Raw genomic sequence first — 18,944 nt, 5'->3', positions numbered from 1 at the left:
AAGACATAAGCCTATAATGTAATAGCCTATCAATGCGACGCTAAAAACACAGAAAGAAGCTAAAAACGTATGCATACAAGCTTACACACAGACTATATGATAAAGAAAAGTAACCATACAGCCATATAATAACAGGCCAACCGGCTAGTACTGTATTGAAAAACACAATTTTCATACATAAAACGGGGATGCGTACACTGTAATCTGCGATAGGGTATGCTTTTAAAAGAATCCTGAAAGTATTTGATCAACAGGATATTTGAATCACTGTGATCATATGACTACAATGTTGCATTATTGTTCTCATCTCAAAGTAATTGTTTATTCTAACATTGCAACAATGTAGCATTGCAATTGTAACAATAGAACAATGTATTGTAACATCGTAGTAGAAATTGTTTCTAATGTATTCTATTTTGAAATGTAATAGTGAGCCGCTGCTACTGTAGGCTACCATGCTCCCTGACCCCAGTGGCCGTTTGCGCTCATTACAGCTGCTCTCTCGGGCGTCCCCTCCTCCCACACCGAAGCTGCTCTCTCCCCATGTCTTTCTATCTCTCCCTCCCACTTCGTCTGTCGCATTTCAGTGAAAGCCAGAGGAGAGACCCTCGGGGTCGAAGGTTCTGCCCTGCCCGCCACGACCTTAGCCTGTCAAGGTATCGAAATTCCACCTATTTCCCGCGGAATATCATACCAGATCACGCAGAAAGGTCTCCACGACACATTTCGGACCACGGAAGAAGGTATTCAGCAGCCGTTTCAAGAAGGAAATCGCGCGTACATAACGAGGCACAAAGCGGTTGGGTTTGAGGTTTGTCATGTATCTAGAGGGGAGAAAGAGAAAGACTAGGATATCTCTCGGTCGTGTAGCCTTTAGGAAATGCAATATTATATCATATCATAATTGCTATTACATAAGCTATTACATACGATTACAGCCATGGAGCCTAAGTAGTTTCATGTTTTGCCATTCAGTTGTTTCTTGCGATTCGCGGAACGTTACAATGCAATTGGAGAAGTGGGAATACGTTTGTCTGTAATGCATGGTGTCAAAGGTTCACCTTGGTGTATAGTAGTCTATCCTTGAAAGTATAAAAGAAGTTGACGTTTTAGATCAGAAACTTATTCATGTCTATTCAAGTAAAGGAAACCTGGTTGTAGATTTCATTGATAAATGACAACTCCACGGCGAATTAGTTAGGCTGTATAGTGTAGTCTTCCAGTGTCAGCCAACTACGTTAGGACCCCGTCGTCAAGTCTCATGTTTGAGCAATATTTTCTTTAAGACTGTAACTGCAGCCAGGTGCTTAGAGCAAAGTTCAGTCATGAGTGGCAAGAGATAACGCGAAACTATATTTGGAAAGTGCTGTTTAACGTTACTTGAGTCACTGGCTATTATAGTAGTATAGTAGTATTTATTTGAGTCCGATGTAGGTTTAATGCCAAACACACTTAAGCTATAGGCTATTTCCAATAGAAATATTGAGCAATGTCAAACTTACGCTCTCGGTTTTTTATTTTTATTTTATATGTTTAAAATTGCTCACAGTAGCCTAGAACAAATGGTGGATGTTCTAAAGCTAATCAATGAAGTCATGCGCGGGCAAGGTCAAGTTCAGCGCCCTGAATGAGCCAGACAGCTACTGTCAGTGTACAATAGCTGGTTCTGAGTATTAAATACTAGCATATTGTTCATTCTTTTTGTTAACTTGTTATTTGTTAATGACTTGTATTAGTTAATACAATATTGTTATAGGCGAGGTTTCACTGTTTCTCGGCCTGCTGACTAATGAGATGATGTGATTCTCCTCATGATGAGATGACTGAAATCTTGAAAATGTGTTGTAACTGTAAGAAAAAGTGACTTGGCCTTTGCACCTTCTCACTGCAACACAGATTTATGTTCTTAGTGGACATTGATTTCTGCATTGCAATTCATTTTTCGAAAAAGTGTTGACATGAATGTATTTGGGCTTGCTTGTTCAGATGTGTCAGTAGCCTACCGATGTGCCATTCTTCTGGAGGATGTTTCTGTGTGAGTTGGAACCTGGACCTTTCTGACCTGCTCATGTCCCCTTCAGCCAAGCCATGGCACACAGGATCTCGTCTCAGAGCAAGGCCAGCATCTCAGTGGATGAGTACAGCACTAATCCCACACAAGCCTTCACCCACTACAACATCAACCAGAGCCGCTTCCAGCCACCACATGTGCATATGTGAGTATGCTCTTTCTCTCTCTCTCTCTCTCTGAGTGTGTGTGTGGATGTGTGTGATTTTATATTTACTATCCCCTCATGTGACTCATTTCTTTTATTGAAAGAGTGCCCAACACATGCAGATAATTGGTTAAATTGAGGTATTGATTAATTGTTTGACTGTTTTATTCTCTGATTGATTGTTGTATTGACCAGTTTTGACACCTGGCCTGTTTCTTGCAACATCTTTAGCCATCACACTCCTACTCTCAGGGGGATATAATGTATTTAGGACATACAAACCTGATATATGTTAAATACTTCAATCACAGGCCACTGAAAAGCTTTAGACTGTATAATGATCAGATTTAAGAAATTTACATTATAACTGGCAATTTATTGCAATATTTGCAGCTATGGTTCTTGGCCACTTCCCTATCTCATACTTTTCTTGTATTTACATGTCAGTGTTTCCAACATAATTGAATTTTATTTGTGGTTGTAGGTTTGCAGAATTAACTTGAATCTGAATACAACAGTTTTTAATGATGCTAACCAGATTTAAGTACAATTTAGTACAATCTGGAAAATCATTGTGTGGTGGTCAATGTTGATATTGTGGTGGGCCGCCACCTATAAGTCAATGTATGGGAAACACTAAATGTCTTTCTGGAACATGATTTAACCTTCTGATTCAATTCATAGTCATGGCCCAGTGATCTGCTGTTAAAAAACCCTGAAGTAGAATAACCTCTATGAAACTTGCTATATACAGACTTAAGTGACAGCTAACATCTACTCAAGGTCCTCCTGATTCAAAGGTCCTGCTCCTCATTCCTCTGATTTTTTTTTCAACTCACCATTGTGTGCATTGAGTGTAGTTCTACCTCAACAAAATAGCAAAGCCAAACAAATGTCTAAGTCTTTCAAATGGTTTGCGTTATTAAAAAAAAAAGAAAAGAAAAGAACTCCATAGTTTGTCTGACAGCACGTGACACACTGCTATAGTATGTGGCCCTCGCTCGGACTTGACAAAAGCTCTACATCTCTGGCGTAATGCTGTATGACTTCAGTGAGCTACAAGGACATCTGCCCTGTATTATATCTCAAATGCCATTTAAGGCTGAATTGCCATTTTCCTGACAGGTACAGGGCCAGACCTCTGTCTGCTCTAGTATTTATTAACTTAAGGGGGTCAGAGGTGACTGCAGTTGATTAGCCTCTCAACAGTGTCTCTTTGACCTGTGGGGTCGCCGCTCAATTGTGAGGAACTGGGCTATTGAATGGTAATGATTGAGATGTAATGAGTGCCTATGCGAGGTGATTAGCTTGGTCGCCTGCTTGGTGGAGGCAGGTGTCACTCTAGATCCTATTTTTATACATTTAAGTAAGTAAGTATGAAAACCAAGATGTCCAGTGCTGCATTTCAGTGTGGTACAAACTAAATATAAACATACTTTTATTGTGTATGGGTGTCCAGCCAGGAGAGTCAGTAATGTGATTGTGGTACATTTCATTTATTTGTCTAAAAACATTTCTAGAAATGTGAAAACATATCACATTCAACCATTTCTGTGAATTCTGTCTTGGAACATTGGAAGAGTATGTCATACATAAATCTGTGATTCGTTCAATCAGTGATTTGAGTCTTCAGTTAGTCCCTTTGCTCTGGGCAGCTGTTCAGTCCTGTCTCTTTTGGGAATACTGTATTGTTGAGGTAATGAAGGTTATCTTGAGGTTTGGTCCTCATAATGCCAGTTTGGGCACCTCAGTAGAATCACTGTAATTTGTTGCTGGGGTAACCAAGGGTCTTTCTATGGCAGCAAACAGCTTGGCCAAAGGAAACTGGAATGGGCCATGCTATTCATAGATTTCAGATTCACACTGCTCTTACTTTGAAATGAATGGGTGTCCACAGTTGTCCAGCAGGTGTAAAATTCTAATTGTTCCGACATCATTAATCTATAGCGCTTGAGAGGGCAATGTATCCTGCTGACCTGAATTTGCCAGACGAGACATGTACCACATGGGTCTAGAGTTGATTAAGCTGGAACTTCCTGTGTTGGTTTGGCCTAGGTAGAAACAGCAGAAATACTGGCAGAAATCATTTTAGCACTATTCAGTAAAATTGTTGGTCTTTGCTTGTTTGGTTTACTCCAGGGTGGAGCCTATCCCCTACGATGCCCCCAAGCCTGCAGGTCACACTCGTTTCGTTTGCATCTCGGACACACACTCAAGGACAGATGGCATCCAGATGCCGTACGGTGACGTCCTGCTCCACACGGGTGACTTCACAGAGCTGGGCCTGCCATCCGAGGTGAAGAAGTTTAATGACTGGCTAGGTAAGGACTTACATCTTCTCTGCTTCATGCACACCTTATAGCCATCGATCCGCAGGGTACTGAATGCCTTTATCTGATCATTTTTCTAATGCATATAATCTTGCATTCTACTGTTAGAATGTGTGGTGGGATCCACACCTTCTATGAAGGACTCATCACTGCTTAGTTTCAACTGTACATTAGTGTTCCAAGGTTGAAACAAGAGATTTCTTATCCCCCTTTGTTGTAAGAAATGTCCTCTCCTCTACCCCTTGACATCTGATATTAAATACTCCACACACCTGTACATGCAGCACCTTACAACAAACCTGTATTACCAGTGTAATGTTTGAGGTACTAGCTTAAAAAAGTTCCTCTTATTGTCTTTCAGGGTGGGGCAGGATGCTCAATAATCATAATCATAATCAATTTAATTCAATATTGAGATTACATTAACATTCAATTACTCAATGATTTTGGGAACATTTTCCCTTTTCTAAAGATAAAAAAATTTAACAGTAGGTTAAATTATAATTCAGTTGAAAAACAAATAAAACATGCAAAAACAGTTCATGTATTTAGCCACTGTAAAGGAAAGGGGAGTGCTGGATTTATAACTCAAGACAAAATGAGAGCATTGTTGCAAAATGTAATATAACAAAAGAATCATTATATTACGATTATATTGTTTTCATAATCATTGAAAGTCATAATTGTCAATTAATCCAGTAATTTGATTAATTGCACAACCCACTTCAGAGTTAGTGTAAGAATGTTGACCTCCAAAAGAGGATGAAGGCACCTGATTGGTTTATGAAAGGTCTCGTGTAACACAAGCAGATCTTGTAAATGTTTGTCTCTTGATTACAGACCGCAGTCCAAGCAGTTCTCCTCAATCCTGCCTCTTTTAACCTGTTTAACCACAAGTTAAGTGTTTGAAAATGAGAAGTATTTCACCTTCAGGCTTGTCTTTGTAGACAGGATTGGAGGAGGTCATACTACAGTGTAGATGTGAACAACATTCCAAATGTACTGAAATAATCCCCAGCTCTCCTGAGCTTCAAAAACCAATAATTTGCTTTCCCCTCTCCCCTTTTCTTATCTCACAGAAAGCCTCCATAGTTTCTGCACCACTGTGTAAAGCCAGGGTCCTATTCGAATCCTTATCATACCTAGGTTATGGGACTCAGACTTGCCACTGCAGTCTTCTACCACTGCAATGTAGTCCTCACTATTAATTAAGAGGGATTTTCTAGACACAGACCTGGCTTTTAACTACTCAGGTATATTAACACGGGGCACTGGCCTGTGACCGTGATCTGATAGGGGCGCTCTTGGCCGTGTTGGGACTGAATGGGCAGGGTGAGCGTATGAGAGGATGTCCATGATTAATGACCAGCGGTTAATCCTTCACCAGACTCCTTCCCTGGCTCACGGTTCACTTGGGAAATAGATAGTGAAATATGCAAGCGTAATTACATGTCTCCAACTGGCTTTGTAGCTTTTGTTCCACAGTTCCTCCAGATATTTGATTTTTAGACATGTCTATGCTGTTAGGGGCAGCTGTGGCCTACTGGTTAGCGCTTCGGACTTTAACCGGAAGGTTGCCGGTTCGAACCCTGACCAGTAGGCACGGCTGAAGTGCCCTTGAGCAAGGCACCTAACCCCTCACTGCTCCCTGAGCACCGCTGTTGTTGCAGGCAGCTCACTGGGGCGGGATTAGTGTGTGCTTCAACTCACTGTGTGTTCACTGTGTGCTGAGTGTGTTTCACCAATTGGGATAAATGCTGAGACTAAATTTCCCTCACGGGATCAAAAGAGTATATATACTATGCTATACTATACTATACTATACTATACTAACATTCAAGTTTCCAAATATGAATGATACCTTTTATTTTACCCTCACCTACAGGTACTCTACCTCACGAGACCAAGGTTGTCATCGCTGGGAACCATGAGCTGACCTTTGATAAGGACTTCATGTCAGAGCTGGTCAAGCAGGATTACTACCGCTTTCCCTCCATCTCCAAGTTGAGACTTGAGGACTTTGACAATGTGCAGTCTTTTCTCACAAACTGTATTTATCTCCAAGACTCAGAAACCACAGTCAAGGGATTCAGGATATACGGTGCACCCTGGTAAGCAACTCAAGCATTGTTATTCTAATGTAGTAAACACATGTTACAACATGTGCAGTCATCCACTGCATTAGTTGTTTTCCAGTGGTGTGAAATACTATATGGTGATGTCCTATATTGTCGATTTGCAGATGGATTCCCATTATCTCTTACAAAATTCAAGTTGTTATTTTGTATGCATTGCATAAAACTTTCAGATATACGAAAAACAAAGTGAAACCATCTACATTTCATTCAAGATGGCTGTTGTTCTTGTTGTAAAAGACTTGAAGGTTAGAAGGTTCATTTCTCCTGTGTAATGCTTTTTTTTATAGAGGAACATGGAGGCTCTCACGGTTTTGTAGCTGAACGGCTGTGGTGGGCAGGGATAAGCGTTCCTCAAAAGCAAATAAGCTTCAGCTGGGGACAGAAAGGCTCTGTCAGGCTATTCCACTGTCAAGTGCAATTGACTTTTCATTTTTGAGCTTTCCGTCCACATATTTATTTTCCCTGCTCCCTCTCCACTTTGGATCAGAGAGATTTTTAGCCTGAGGGTCGGCGAACTTCCAGCCAAAGCTAAGCTATGTGGGCTATGTGAGGCTAGTCCAACTCTATATCCTTCCACAAGACTTAAAGGTAATACAGCGGTTGACCCATCCTGTGAAGTTTTTCCCCTGCTTGGTAGCTTGTAAATTGTTTTATGTTTGAGAGGGACCTATTTAAGTCTGTAATAAGCTGTGTGGTGGGCAGCCTGGGGGGGGTTCTGGTCAGACTGAACTGACCTCATTCCTCTTTTTTATGCTGAGTCGTGCGTCCACAGCATATGTCTGGGCCACCGCTACAGTAACTGTTGACAGTCCAAGCTGATTTATGGCCTGGGCCGATTCTCGGTGGAAGATGAGCCAGCGCTAAGCTGCCTGCACCACCGCTGCCGTGTCCACCCGACACACACACAACCGCTCAGCCCGGTGTGTGTTCTTCATGTGAGGACGCCCACGTACAGTACACCTTCAAATGAGAGTGTTTGTGTGTTGAGTCTATTTAAGGATTTGCATTTACCTCTTACGACGAGCACTGACTTAGTCAACCGCTCGTGCCACAGCTTGGCATGTGTCCTTTGAGTGTGGGAGTTCACAACATAAAATGGAGGTTTCATTTGAGAGATTATTATGGCCTGGACTAGCACGAACGCAGTCAGAGCAGCCGTGCTCTGAGCCCTCACCCTCAAAGACATGTCCGTGTCTCTACACGTCAGGACCTGGTGTTTCAAGGCAAGTGCTCCTGGCCAGACTTGTCTGTCAGGGTGTACACAGCCACATCCCTCAATTACACCAAAGCCTGCAATCATTCAGGAGCAGCTTATACCCTCACATACAGCACACTTTTCGGAAGGACATACCTCCCCCACCCCTCACCCCATGCTCTGGTCCCTATTAGTCCATCTCTCTTGCACACGTTCTCACACAAGCGCAGAAGAGGAGGACAGGCAGAGGGTCTTCCTCTGGGGAGGCATCTGGCAGGAGTTTGAGTTACAATGCAAGTGTAAGTGTAGATGGATGTCTCGCAGAAAGTCATTTAGGAGAGTGAGGGGACTGACGTAAGGCTGAATTAGTATGGAAGCCCTGCCGTCATCAGAGAACAGTCTGCAGGTAGATGGACAAGATAATTCTTTGTGCAAATATGCCATTCACTGAGCTGGCAAGTGTGTGTGTATTTGTGTGTGTATCTGTCTGTTCTGCGAGAGGCACCTTGAGGTCTTTAAGTTGAAACAGTATATCTCTTCCTTCAAAGGTGTATTGCTGTTCAGTTCATCTTTTTTTTAATCTGGGAAACATTTCCAAGTTCTGTAGCAAAAGCCTCGGAGAAAAGCCCACGTTTCATCTCCATCCTCAGCCATTGAGTGGGGAAGATTATCTTGGTTGGGAGTCAAAGCCGTGCTGGGCGGAAAAGGCATTGAAGAGAGAGGGAGGATGATGATGGGAGGTCTGCTGCGGGCGGCTCTGAGCTTCTGGGCTGGCCGCGGCTTTTCTTTTCCCAGCCTCTGTGGCAGGATGTGGCCTTTGTGTCGGACACATCCTGGCCCCTTTGTTGCGAGCGAGGGATCAAAATGACAAGCCCCTCTGAGGGCAGGCTCACAGCGGGCCGCCGTGACCCCTGCCACCCTGGGCCCCCAGTCAGTACAGAGGTCACAGCCCGGGCCCCACGGCAGACATGCCCCAGTGAAAGTCCCAAGCTTCAGACAGGCAGACAGACAGCCTGTGGTTCAAGACAAGTCATGTTCATGTCCAGATTACACCAGTATCATATGCAGTGTCAGTGAGAGAGCACGTCTGTTTTCTGCCTTGACTTGATTATCTCTAATGCCAACAGACAACCTTGACCTTGGATCTTGTATTTGAGAGTTAGTGGTAGTCGTGTAAAGTACTCTTCAGAGTTACTGCAGATATCTCCTAATCCCTTGGACTGTCTGGCAGACACTCTCTCATCCCACACTCCCTATGATATGTGTGTCATGGAGCCGTCGAACGGTGGCGATTGGTTTGATGAAGGCCTTGGAAGGCTGGGCTGAGCGGGGGAATCAAAGACTTCCCCTAATCCTCTTACGCCCCTGAGGCAGACTTCAGTCATGTGACCCGACGGGTTCAGTCTGGGTAACTGTCAGGACAAGCACACAGCGGGAGAGGGAGAGAGGACAGGGGACGGAGGGTGTGGCCATAGGGTTGCCTCGGAAACCATACCATGGCGTGGGCTTTCAGACTCACACTTCAAACGCATCAAACGAGAAAAACCAAAAAGCTTTGCACCGCGGCAGTCAGTGTAGGATGTGTGTCCATAGTGGCGTCGGGTTGCGGGGGTGCCGGCACAGGAAAGGCGTGCAGACTCGACCCCTCTCGACCCAAATGCCCACGCCACGCGGGCAGTGCCAGTTATCGACTGTTGAAACTGCCCGTTGTCTCAGGCTCATCTGCATGGTTGATTTCCTGTCGGGTTTTGGTTTGTCAGTCAGATGGATGGGAACTGGAACGGAGCCAGGGGTGGAGAGGTTAGGCTGTGCAGTCTGGTGCATGTCTCTCTGTGTGTGTGTGTGTGTGTGTGTGTCTGTGTGTGTCTGTGTGTGTCTGTGTGTGTGTGTGTGTGAGTGAGAGTGAGAGAGAGAGAGAGAGGGAAGGAAGGAGGGGGAGAGAGAGAGAGGGAGAGGGGGGGAGTGTGAGAGAGAGTGTCAGCTGAGAACTGAAGTTGAGAGCTCAAAAGTGTATCTCACTGCTCAGCTCTTGAGTGCCAGTATTTGTGAAAGACAAGACAAGCGCATGTGATTGTGACCAATTGCTCTAACACCATTGTGGCCAACTGAAGCAAACTACACTATGGAGTTTGATAAGGCCCAGGTGAAATGTGAAGGTGAAAATGTGAATTCTTTAAACTCTCTCACACAGTGTTCTCTTTGTGCTTCCTCGAGCCCTCAGAAACCTCAGGAACTAGCCAAATAGAATATTCAGTTTAATGTTTTTATTTTATTTTCGTCTTCCATTTTTAATAATCTGTGACGATAAATAAAGTCTGTTTTTGAAAGATGTCCTAGTTCCTATCCTTACATACCGTTCCACAACTGCACATTGTCTGCTTGGCGCATGCCGCCCCTCCCCCTGCCTCGGTGCCTTACCTGCCCGCGGCTTCAATTGTGAAGTGACCTCTCACCTTAAGGTGTTGTCATTTCTCAGCATTAATTGGGAAGTCATGCACACTCCAGTCTACTGTACTCCCACTCGGTGCTGTCATCACTGGCAGTGGCGATGGCAGCAACTGTTCCTAGACCAGGATGAGCCCACTGGGTGGGCGACCACAAGAGGGGGGCCGAGCCAGTGCACAGAACAGCCTGGGGGCACGGGGGCACGGGGGCACGGGGGCGGGGGTGGGGTGCGTGTGGGGAAGGCAGAAGGGCAGTTTGATTTGGCTTGAGATTTGAGTGAGTATCTCGCACGAAGAGCACTTGAGTTCCTCTTCCACTTGCTTATGCTGAGAGAGGGAGAGATAGACAGAAAGAAAGAGAGAGAAAGAGGAAGAGGTTCCCTGCGGCTGTACATGAGTTAGGAGGTGACCCACCACTGCCTCTGCAGAGAGGACCTTCAAACAGGAAGCGAAGCTTAAACAAATGTTTTCCCATCTCTCCACGGCCCCTGCTGGTTCCCTCTATTTGCATACACCGGGGGGTTGGGAGGTGAACTTACCACTGCTGCTGTGAGCTGTTCGTACCAGCTCTCCTCTTACTTTGTGTATGTGTGTGTGTGTTTGTTTGTGTGTGTGACTGTGTGTGCATCTGTCTTATGTGTGTGTGTGTGTGTGTGTGTGTGTGTGTGTGTCTGTCTGTCTGTGTGTGTCTGTCTGTCTGTGTGTGTGTTTGTTTGTTTCCCACTGCCATTAGCAGCCTTATAGCATAATGACATAAAATAAGTGCTTTATAATGAGCATCGGCCCAGCAACAACGACTCTAATGACCTATGAAGGAGCCAGTCACATGCCTTTTCGTAAACAAGTCGGCTGATTGATTTCACTGAGGGGGCTCCCAGTTAATGTGTGACTGGGAGAGAAAGAGTGTGTGTGTGTGTGTGTGTGTGTGGGGAGGGGGTGGAGTGGATAATGTCATGCCCATGATGGAGAAACCAGAGAGGCTGAGTCCAGAAGGATGTAGCTGATTCTAGGCTATTAGAGCTAGGCGGCTAAGGGGATGGATGCTCCTGGACAGCTCAGGCTCCCCTTGCTAAGCGTATGTGACTGGGGAAGCGAGTGTGTTTCACAGGCGCGTGTGGTGTGGTGCTGTCCACAGTCCCAGAGGCGCACTGGAAGTGCTTGTATTGTCACTGTGCGTCTCGCGTCCTGTTCTGCCTCCCCCAGCACTCCTGTGCAGAACCTCTGTCCACTCGCCTGCCCCCATGTCCGTTTCTCTCTCACCTCCCCTGCTCCAAAGCCCTCTCTCTCATACACACACTACTCACACACTCCACTCACACGTTCTTAGACACACACAGTCTCTCTTTCTCTCACACACACACATGCATACCATGCACAAAACACACACACACACATATGCACTAACACACTTTCTCTTCCATTCTCTCTCTCTCATACATACACTTTCTTTCTCTTCTTCCCTCTCTCTCTCTCTCTCTCTCTCTCTCTGGCTGGCCCCTGTGTGTCAGGGCAGGATTAATATTTGAATGTTCCTCCGTGGCTGGGCGAGGACGGGAGGGAGGTGCAGGCCCCAGCATTTGCACCACGGGGGCTGCTTCATAAATAACCCTAAGGGGGCAGGCAGACAGGCAGGTCCCTCAGAGCTGGAACAGCTGGCTGCCCAATCCACCACGGCCACTGCCTGCCCCTGTGCAGGGGTTGACACAGACATAACACATGCAAAGGGACATGCAAAGGGAGCTCCACAGCTGTGACTCTGGTGGTTGAGAAGATGGAGAGGATGGCACACTGGCATCATATATCATATGGGGGTGCGTTTGTTTGAAAGCTGAGGTCTTGGTATTTGTCCATTTGCTGGTTTCAAGCTAGATGGAACCCACTCCCATCTCACATGCTGCTTTCGTCAGAAGATTTTGGTACTTCGACTGTGTGTAACCGTGTCCAATGGGTGTGTGTATGTGTGTGTGTGTGTGTGTGTGTGTGTCTGAGCATCTGTGCACTGTTCAGCCAAGTGACAGACAGGTGACACTTCAGAGGACGCCCCCCTCTCTCATATTCTATAGCTGCCGTCTGGCTTCTGTGGGGTCGTCTGGTGGTGGGATGATAGATTGATAGATAGATAGACAGATAGATAGATAGATACTTTATTGATCCCCAAGGGGAAATTCAAGGTCTCAGTAGCATACAGACATCACACACACATTCACTAACAGCAGAAAAAAGTAATTAAAAGTATATAATATAAAAAACACAACTAAGCAATAAGGACAGTAGAAGATAAAGAATATACTAAATATACTAAAATACAAATTCTACTTAATAACACTTAATCTAAATCAATTCTAAAAACAGTATCCACAAAAAACAAAAAATTGAAGATTGAGATGGTGGGGTGGGGTGGGGTGTTGTGGGGCGCGGGCGAGAAACAGACAGAGAGAGAGCAGGAGCGAAGGAGGCTGCCCCCGGCCCACGTGCCGCGCCAGACCGCGTGCCTCTGAGCCTAACGGCCGGTGAAGGATTGGCCCCCTGAGAAAGAGCCGGCGCGCCAGCCTCTAAAGGAGCCACTCAGCTTTTTTTACCCGGCCATCAATCACCGGGCCAGCAGCCTGTCCGCCAAGCCCACTCAAAGCCCCAGAGCTAGCCAGCCAGGGCACCCTCTCTCTCTCTTTTTCTCTCTCTCTCTCTGTCTGTCTGTCTGTTTCTGTCCTCAGCCCCATGGTCCTTATCACCCCTCACAGGAACCCTAACAGCCATGGCTCCTGATGGATCAACAAACACAGGATGGCTTTTACAAGGGATACAATGATAGTGGGCAGATATATCATCTCCGGATATTCCCCCGAGCTGATAGGATCTGTTAGGGTTTTTTTCCTGTCACTCCATTTGTTTTTTAATTATGGTCATTTGATCCCCATGTTTCTGTTGGTATTCATAGTAAACACATTAACCATTGTGCATAAGCAGGAAGGTATTTTAGAGTGCATCCTCATGACAAGCCAGTGGACGGTTGCATTTCACTTAAATTCCCCTTGGACAGGTTGTATCACTCTGCTGGTAGTCACCTCGCTTCTTATGCTGTCCTGTTGCTCTTGGAATGAAAATAAAAGATCAAATGACTTTCCTCAGACTTCAGATACTTCTTGCTATTCAGAAAGACTCAGTGAGCAACTGAAGATGAATTTAAGTCTTGAACATGCCAACCCAACGCTTGGACCAGGTTATGAATTTAACAACACAACTCAAGTTGAGCAAAGAACAAACCCCCTGTATGTTCCTAAATCTCCTGTCCCTTCGGCGCTGACATGCATCCCAAGTTCTCATTGTGGCTTAAAAGATCATTTTAGAGTATGCCTGCTTCAGACTCTTTTCTCGTCAGTCTTTTGTGTGTTTGTGGATGCCACCTGGAAGAGCTGGATGTTTAGTTTCCCCCATCTTCATCTGTTCATGGCACCATGCCCAAACCTTTTGCTATGGCCCCATTGTGTGTGTTCTAGATGTCACCGAGCAAATTATGTAAAAAGGATTTTTACAAGGAAGCAGAGAGTTAAGCTGTCACTCAGACGCCTTTTTCGACTGGCATGAGAAGCACCTCATTGGTTTGTGGTCTGTTTTTATTTTCCTCAGAATGTTTTGTGTAAAGCATCCTTGTCCCTAGATTGTTTGCTCTCTCTCTCTTTCTCCCTCTCTCTCTCTCCCCCCTTCACCCTCTCTCACCCCCACCTCTCCCCCCCTCTGTATCTTGTTGAGTGAGAGGCTGATGGGAGCCCTGAGGTCTGAGAGGGGCTGTTGAGGAAGGCACCCCACTCCCACCCCTCCCAACCTCTACTTCCTGCCTGAGTGAGCACATCCCCCAGCCCAGCCACCACTTACAGCCCATCTCTTATCTGTGTCCATGTTCATATCGCCTCGTGCACCTGGCTTTTATGTAAAGCTTACCAATGGGCTCACATCTGGTCTGACAAAGAAAGTTGGTACAGCAACAAATTATGTCCAGTGTGATGTTGGTCACTTCGTTAGGTATTGTATGTGATTTTGTGAACTCCGGGATCTCAGACAACAGTGGTTATGCTGTAGCGATTATATTTTCTCTTTGTTTCAACTGTGGAGTGGATCTGAGGTGCGTCCAAATTCAGAAACATAGGCGAATGTTCGTGAACATTTGCAAACAGTTTTTTGTTTGCCTTGGGCTCTCCATAAACATTTGCGAATCCCTCCATAACATACAGTGAAGCTGGATGAAGGGTAATCGTGGAAATGGAATGTTTACATAAAAATCGTCAAATTTAACAGTTCAGAGAAAACATATTCGCCGCCCATATTGGCTTCTGTGAAGCGGCTGTGCGTCTCGAGCCCTCTCCTCCCTGTTGCAGCTTGAGTGCGCAGCTCGTGAGTGACTGTGATCAACACTGACTGCATGTGTTTGTCTGTTGTCTTCTCCCAGCCACAACAAAGTCTGCAGTAGAGATCCAGACGCATGGCCATGGAGCTTAACACGCGCTCTCTCAGCCTGTGCCTGTCTGCTAGCCTTCTTCATTTGCTCTCATGCAGGCCCAAGCCTTCTACCTTTACCTACCTCCACCACAATCAAATAAATGTGTATTACACACATCAGAATTTGAAATGTACTTGGGCTAATTATGCTCTTGTATTGTCATGTGTATAATATATGTGTACATTTCAAGCTCCACACAAGCACAAGGACACTCACAGACCTCTTCCCTCAGTGTAAGCTGTCCACTGTGCACAAGGCTCTCGTCCCCCCGCGTTCGCTGTAAATACATCAGCGAGTGCTCGGTCATGATTTCGGCCAGCTGCTGGCGACCGCCCGCATCCCAGAGGGAGGAGTAAAACTCTGATTAACATGCCTGCGCTCATTACCACCGACAGGCGTGATCAGTCTCCCCACTCCTCCCTCTCCTCCTCCTCGTCCTCCTCTCGCTTCTGGCTATGCCCTGCCAAAGATGCCCAAAGCCAGTATCTGAAATGTAATACTCTGGCGGCGGTCAAATGTCCAGTGGCCTGTTTGCTACCGGCTCTAACCCCACTCACATTCTTCCATTTGTAATCAGTGTGTGGAGCAAGTAGCCTCAGTGATGTGAAGTTACAGGACTGTACCGTTGGCTGTTGTGTGAGTCATGGTGTGCTGGAGGAGAAGCAGAGGTGGACATCCTAGCTTCAGAAAGTTCCAAAAATGTGTCCTTCCCAACCACTCCCTAAACCATCGGATCCTAATTAGTTAAACAACTCGATTATGTACTGTATTTCCTCATATTAGGTCTGTATTACGTGCATAGCCTCTCTGAAGCCAGGATATCCACCCGTGATGAGATGGGAGGTTGTTTTTGGTTTCATGAGTTTTTATCTGTGTTTCCCGCAGGACTCCCTGGTTTAACAACTGGGGCTTTAACCTGTCGCGCGGCCAGGCTCTACTGGACAAGTGGAACCAGATCCCCGAGGGCATCGACATCCTCATGACTCACGGGCCCCCCCTTGGTAAGCTACCTCCCCCACCCCCACCCACCCCCGATGACTCACACAGCCGTCTGCGCACCGAGCCGGTCTGCATCACTTTTCATGACAGAAAAAAAGAAAACTCACAGTCAATTCTGTACTCTGCAGACAAATCCACAGAGGGTTTTTTCAGACAGCCACTCTGTCTGCTGCTAATGCAGGATTATCCATTTGCAAATGCATTAGATTCGAATGGAAACCCTGTAAGAATCTGAACACATTAATCGCAAATTTTTGTGAGATGCTTTGTTTATGCAGTGACTCAAACGCAAATACTGTATAGCCTAAATTTGGTTGGTAAACCAAGCCTTGATAATGTGAGGCTTTAAAACCCCATATATATTACTCAAATGTTTTGCACCATTTTTTTAAAGAAAGTGCTGCATGTTTCGGTCTATATAACTATTTAACCAAATCCTGCCAAAATATTAGCTAGCTATCCTCAAATATCGCCTTTTCAAATTGTAATCACATCTCCTGTTTCCTCTCACCACCCAGGCTATTTGCAGAAGTCACTGGCATCTGGTTCAGCAGTCATTAAACAGCTCCCCAGTATTCATATGTGGCTTGAACACAGTCTATAGATATATTTTTTGCCATGTTTATGTTCTCAGGTTTCCGGGACTGGGTCCCCAGGGATCTACAGAGGGTAGGCTGTGTAGAACTCCTGAACACGGTACAGAGGAGAGTTCGTCCCAAGCTACATGCGTTTGGCCACATCCACGAGGGTGAGCAACTGATCAAATCACACCACTATCATATCTGATACTAGTGATACCTGAGATACCTCCGTCATTCTGTCTCTGTCTCACTGTTTTTCTGACTTTGTTCTCCTTACCAAAAATAAGTTTATGGAAGTATACTTGGCTTATACTTGTACTTATCTCGTCGGTGATTGGCTGGAACAGTTTATGTTTTTATGGTCAAGGCTGGACCAGGGGGGTATTCCAAGTACGTAGTTTACTGACAAACCTGGGTAAGTTAACTCGGAGTAAATGGTAAACCTCCTACAGTAATAGAAGAGCTGCATGGCTTCATTCTCCAAACAAAACAGTGCTGTAGGGCTCTGCCGTAGAGGTTTACCACTTACTCTGAGCTAACTTACCCAGGTTTGTCACTAAACTACGTACTTGGAATACCCCCCAGGTGTTGTTTTTGTTGCCGTTTTTGGAGCCTGGGATGTCCACAGAGACCACATTTTTTTTACAGTGTATTCAGGGCACAGGCAGCTAGCGGATGGTGAGGTGATGTTTGCTGTATGTGGAAAAAAATGTTTTAGCTTAGAAACATGGGGGCAGCCGTGGCCTACTGGTTAGCGCTTCAGACTCGTAACCGGAGGGTTGCCGGTTCGAACCCAGACCAGTAGGCACGGCTGAAGTGCCCTTGAGCAAGGCACCTAACCCCTCACTGCTCCCCGAGCACCGCTGTTGTTTCAGGCAGCTCACTGCGCCGGGATTACTGTGTGTTCACTGTGTGCTGAGTGTGTTTCACTAATTCACGAATTGGGATAAATGCAGAGACCAAATTTCCCTCACGGGATCAAAATCCTTAAATACTTATACTAACATTTATATATACTTATACTAACTTACAATAACACCTTTGAACCAAAAAGTGGGCTAGAAGTGTATATTGGCAGTATGTGGCAGTGGCTCCGGAGGTAGAGAGGTTGTTCATGAACCGGAATGTTTGCAGGTTCGAGCCCGTAGTTTTCAATACAGTTGCAGTACAAAATAAAGTATACTTACTAGTGTACTATTATAAACTGAAAAATGGGCCAATTTAGTCCTAAGACATATTAACATAGTACATTTACAAGTATACCACAAGTACATTTATACTAGTAAACTTACTACATAAAGTAAACTTGGGAATTACACTTCAAGTTTACTTAATAAGATGAACTTTTAGTACCGGTATATTTTTTTTGGTAAGGGTCATTTTTAACTCCATCTCTGTTTCGCTCTTTCCCTCCCAGGATATGGTATCATGACAGATGGCTACACAACATTCATCAACTCCTCCACCTGCACAGCCAGCTACCAGCCGACCAACCCCCCAATCGTCTTCGACTTAGCCAACCCTCAGAGCTCCTGAGAGAGCACTGCCAGCTTAGTACCTGACTTTACCATATTGTTGGTCTACTTCTCACACAAGGAACACGTAGGAGGAGCAAAAGGACTGACTGCATCTTGAACAGGTCTGAGACCTGTTGCCAGTCACCCATTGGAGCTCCTTTCGAGAATGAACTCTTGGACTCAGCCATATTGATACCATGTTGTATGAACCTCCGTTTAGACAACTTTTGGGACTACCAGTGGCATTTGCTTGTGTACCAGAACACATAAGCTTCTAATTTGAAAGACTCGTCTGAAAAGTGCATTTAATGGTACTGCAATTTGTCAGCAATACTGTATTTGACCTACGTTTCTAATTTAAGAGTGGCTCTGTTGATGTATATTTGCTTATTTATTTAAGGCCTTTGCATTAACGAGGTGCGATTTTAGTGTGGACTCCCCTTGTGCAAACTCCACCATTCCGGCTTTTGCTCGCCATCACCATAAAACTCACCATGCACAGGTCATTTGTTACGATTTAGCAGGTATATGTGCTCGAGAACAGCTTCAATCTGGTTACCCCCTCTGTAAAATGAAACGGAAATTAAATTTCAAATGGATGGTGACTTGGCAGTTTAGAATTGTATTGACTGTAAATGTTAAGGATGAGTGTCTGTATGTGTGTGTGTTGTACATTACATATATAGTATGAACTCAACAATTTCATTTGATCGTTTTTTTCTTTTCTTTTTATTATTTAATGGAATCCAGGACATTTGATACAATGTGAAGATGAAACAAAAGCTTGTAAACTTTCTGGAACCAAACCACCATGTTGGTGAGCTTCGCTGTCCTTTGTGGTGTATTGTTTTCTTTGCACTGTGTTGAAATGCAATCTTGCTCGCACAAAAAAAAAATATATACAGTCTATATTGCTGGTGAGTCACTTCAGTTGCTGTAAATGCTTTGTACCCTATGTTTATGACATTTTTTATTCATCATGGTATCTAGCTGACTTTATATGCAAATAAAATTGCAAAATTTTTACCTCAA

General features: G+C 44.9%; 1 protein-coding gene across 2 annotated transcripts; it reads left to right on the top strand.

Moving 5' to 3' along the window:
* The first annotated feature begins 471 nt into the window (after positions 1-471).
* Positions 472-18,944, top strand: mpped2 (metallophosphoesterase domain containing 2b). 2 transcript variants are annotated; one of them, XM_048257157.1, is made up of 7 exons: positions 472-656; positions 1,987-2,216; positions 4,356-4,537; positions 6,432-6,657; positions 15,701-15,816; positions 16,449-16,562; positions 17,813-18,944. In XM_048257157.1, the coding sequence occupies exons 2-7, from the start codon at positions 2,089-2,091 to the stop codon at positions 17,929-17,931; spliced, it is 885 nt and encodes a 294-aa protein (XP_048113114.1). In that variant the 5' UTR covers positions 472-656; positions 1,987-2,088; the 3' UTR covers positions 17,932-18,944. The 2 variants fall into 2 exon arrangements, with proteins under 2 accessions (XP_048113114.1, XP_048113113.1); XM_048257156.1 differs by having other exon boundaries at positions 472-743.

The sequence above is a fragment of the Alosa alosa genome, chromosome 11 (assembly GCF_017589495.1).
Source record: "Alosa alosa isolate M-15738 ecotype Scorff River chromosome 11, AALO_Geno_1.1, whole genome shotgun sequence".
Taxonomy (NCBI): Eukaryota; Metazoa; Chordata; class Actinopteri; order Clupeiformes; family Clupeidae; genus Alosa; species Alosa alosa.
The sequence above is the reverse complement of the archived record's forward strand: the minus strand, read 5'-3'. Positions and strand labels throughout refer to the sequence as shown.

Bases quoted from the DNA above. Each gene is read 5' to 3' on its own strand.
- mpped2 (XM_048257157.1), top strand. From the start codon at position 2,089: ATGGCACACAGGATCTCGTCTCAGAGCAAGGCCAGCATCTCAGTGGAT. The intron at 15,817-16,448 runs GTAAGCTACCTC...TTATGTTCTCAG, and splicing joins GACTCACGGGCCCCCCCTTG to GTTTCCGGGACTGGGTCCCC. The intron at 16,563-17,812 runs GTGAGCAACTGA...TTTCCCTCCCAG, and splicing joins GTTTGGCCACATCCACGAGG to GATATGGTATCATGACAGAT.